This window comes from Vigna umbellata, chromosome 3 (assembly GCF_029865625.1).
Source record: "Vigna umbellata cultivar VRB3 chromosome 3, Vumbellata_1.0, whole genome shotgun sequence".
Lineage (NCBI taxonomy): Eukaryota > Viridiplantae > Streptophyta > Magnoliopsida > Fabales > Fabaceae > Vigna > Vigna umbellata.
The window spans coordinates 16,769,125-16,771,717 of NC_142167.1; the positions used below are offsets into that span (position 1 = coordinate 16,769,125).

The window sequence follows — 2,593 nt, forward strand, 5'->3', positions numbered from 1 at the left end:
GGTTTTCATTGGGCCTATTTTCAGTGTAACCCTGACCCATAATAAGCAAAAACGGTTAACATTTTCCCTTCTGAACTCCCATAGTTTCTATCTGCACCCTATAACTTTTAAAATGACTTTTTTTTTTCTTTTTCTGAAAGTGATTTTTGGATTATTGTTTTTGAAAATATTCTGGATCAAGCTTATTGGAATTTCTGGAACATGATTTTCATAATAAGATTTCAGAAACAAAAAACTTTGAAAATAAACTTTCCAAAATACATAAAATGTATTTTTTTATCTGAAACAAGCTTTTATTTTCTTTCTCTTTCTTTTCTTCTTCCTTTGCAGTGAAGAATGAAAGTGCAGCAGCAGTGACGATGGAGATGGACACAGTGGTGGCATAGTGTAGTAAAGGGGGGTATTTCAGTCTTTTGGTGTCGAAATAGGAGTGAAATTAGTAATGATGGAAGTGCACTAAGAAAGAAATCTGGGGAAACCTGTTCCCGCTAGATCATTCCAACTGTCACAAAGTTAGATTTCAAAAAGTCCAATCAGTGATGATAGCATCCCAAAATCTCATACACGTTTTGTTGAACTCTTGCAATATCCTTTTTCATGGATTCTCTTGTCACCCCATTTTCAGGTTACAATTCAAGTTTTTTCATTTTCTAATTTCTTTTTCACCATTGTTTGTTTGATATAGTTTTCTTACATGGGACCAGACAAAGCCAACGATTCAAAACCAAATATCAAACAAAACACCAGCCAAGTAAACAAAATAGGCAAGCGTGAAGCCAAAAGGTAAAGTCACAATTTTCGATTTCACTTGCTACAACCTTTGTTTTCGTTTTTCAATTGTTACCTTTGGTTTCGGACAAAACAGGGTTTCTGGTACTGCTACTAGGAGGAGCACAAACATCATACCAGGAAAACCTGAATGGGACAGATCATCAATCACCAAAGCAAAAGTCTCTGTTCCACAGAAACAACCCAAACCCATTTTCACAACCACACATGACAAAAAATCCACAGAAAATGTGAATCATGGAGTGAACAAAAAAAGCGACACGTTCCCACCAGGAGTTGCAGGAAAAACATCAAAAACATCAAAGAACAATTCCTTGGAGAAGGGTTGTGTTTCAGAGCCCAAAACTCCAGCAGCAGCATTGTCCCATGTTAGAACCAATATATCTACACCATTCCACACTGCAGAGCATTGTAGCAAATGCCGCTTTGACAAGCTTGAGACCTCATCTTATTGGGTTGGTCAAATCAAAATGGCTGAGTCTGTTGGCAAGCATTTTGTTGCCTCTGACTTCTTCAGGCTTGCTTTCGAATCTCAGGCTGAGGTCTGCTTTATCAGTCACAATAAATGTCTCTGAATGAATGCTGCAAAACTTGATAAAATATACATGCACACACAACTGAAAAAGGAAAGGTTTAGACTACCATATCTAATTACAAATTTACACACATACACCATAAAATTCTACATTCTCATCTGATAGGATAAAAGTATAGTATTATTGTATGTCTGATAAATAAATTTATTCATAGCACGATATATTGGTTAGAACAGTAAGCGTGAGTTTAATTTAGTAGAGATTAAAAAGTTGAACACTTTATAAGAATCAATTCATGTATGAAGTTTAAGGTTTTGAAGAATCAAACTCATGTATTGTGTTTAAGGTTTTGAGTTAGAACTGATGTGAATGTTTTATTGGATTAGATTCAGATTTGAAAGATCTGTGTCTCTGGAAATAATGTTCTTGAAAGAGATGATATATTTCTTAAAGAATGATTTCTGATTTGTTAGCAGTGCAACTTTTTTAGCCTGACAGTGTATGAACTTATGATCTCGTAGTAATTGTGTTAAAAGTGATTTTCTCCATGATATAAACATTACACAAAGGTTGTGTTGAAAACTGAAGTGGTATTACTTTGTACCTGGTTTTTTAAGTATGTTTTGTGTTATGTTTGAAGCTGATATTGGGTGTGTCTGGTAGCCAATTAGGAAACTGCAGATGGAGCTTAGAAGGTACCTGTTGAGGCATGAGTACCTTTGGGAGCAGAAGGAATGGAGAGAAGTTGCTGCTAGCTATGGAGTGACCTCAGCCACTCATGAATCCAAAAATGGAAGTCATACCTACCAAGTTCATATAACAGGAAAGATATAAATCAAATTTACATCCTTTATTGGGATTTTTCTATACGATGTATTTTTAAAATATACTCATGATCACTAATTTTGATGTTTTACAATATAAGTAATTTGCAATTATAGTACTTCAATGCTTTTTTTTTTCTTTTTTTTTTCTAGTTCCATCTTCTTAAACTACGATAAATATGTGTTATCTATAATACGAATGATCTACTACTTCATGATTAATACTTACCAATGTTAGTATCTTCAAAATATTGATTTAAAAAATATTATTCACATAATATTGTAAATGTATAAGATTTGTTACAATTTTGTCGTTTCATTGAAGATGTCTGATTTGGGAGATTAAATTTGGTTATAAAATATATTGAGTTTGTTAACTAACTTGACAAAGTAATATTTTTCCTATTGAGTTTGTTATAAAATACATTGAGTTTTTAACCACTG

The 2,593-nt window shown here is 33.3% G+C and overlaps 1 protein-coding gene across 1 annotated transcript; it reads left to right on the top strand.

Annotated features, from left to right (window-relative positions):
• The first annotated feature begins 646 nt into the window (after nt 1-646).
• Nucleotides 647-2,215, top strand: LOC148201737 (uncharacterized). Its single transcript, XM_088108468.1, has 3 exons — nt 647-783; nt 866-1,331; nt 1,989-2,215. Exons 1-3 carry the CDS (start codon nt 695-697, stop codon nt 2,157-2,159), a joined length of 726 nt encoding a protein of 241 aa, XP_087964594.1. The 5' UTR covers nt 647-694; the 3' UTR covers nt 2,160-2,215.
• Nucleotides 2,216-2,593: the final 378 nt, after the last annotated feature.

Bases quoted from the DNA above. Each gene is read 5' to 3' on its own strand.
- LOC148201737 (XM_088108468.1), top strand. From the start codon at position 695: ATGGGACCAGACAAAGCCAACGATTCAAAACCAAATATCAAACAAAAC. The intron at 784-865 runs GTAAAGTCACAA...CGGACAAAACAG, and splicing joins GGCAAGCGTGAAGCCAAAAG to GGTTTCTGGTACTGCTACTA. The intron at 1,332-1,988 runs GTCTGCTTTATC...TGTGTCTGGTAG, and splicing joins CTTTCGAATCTCAGGCTGAG to CCAATTAGGAAACTGCAGAT.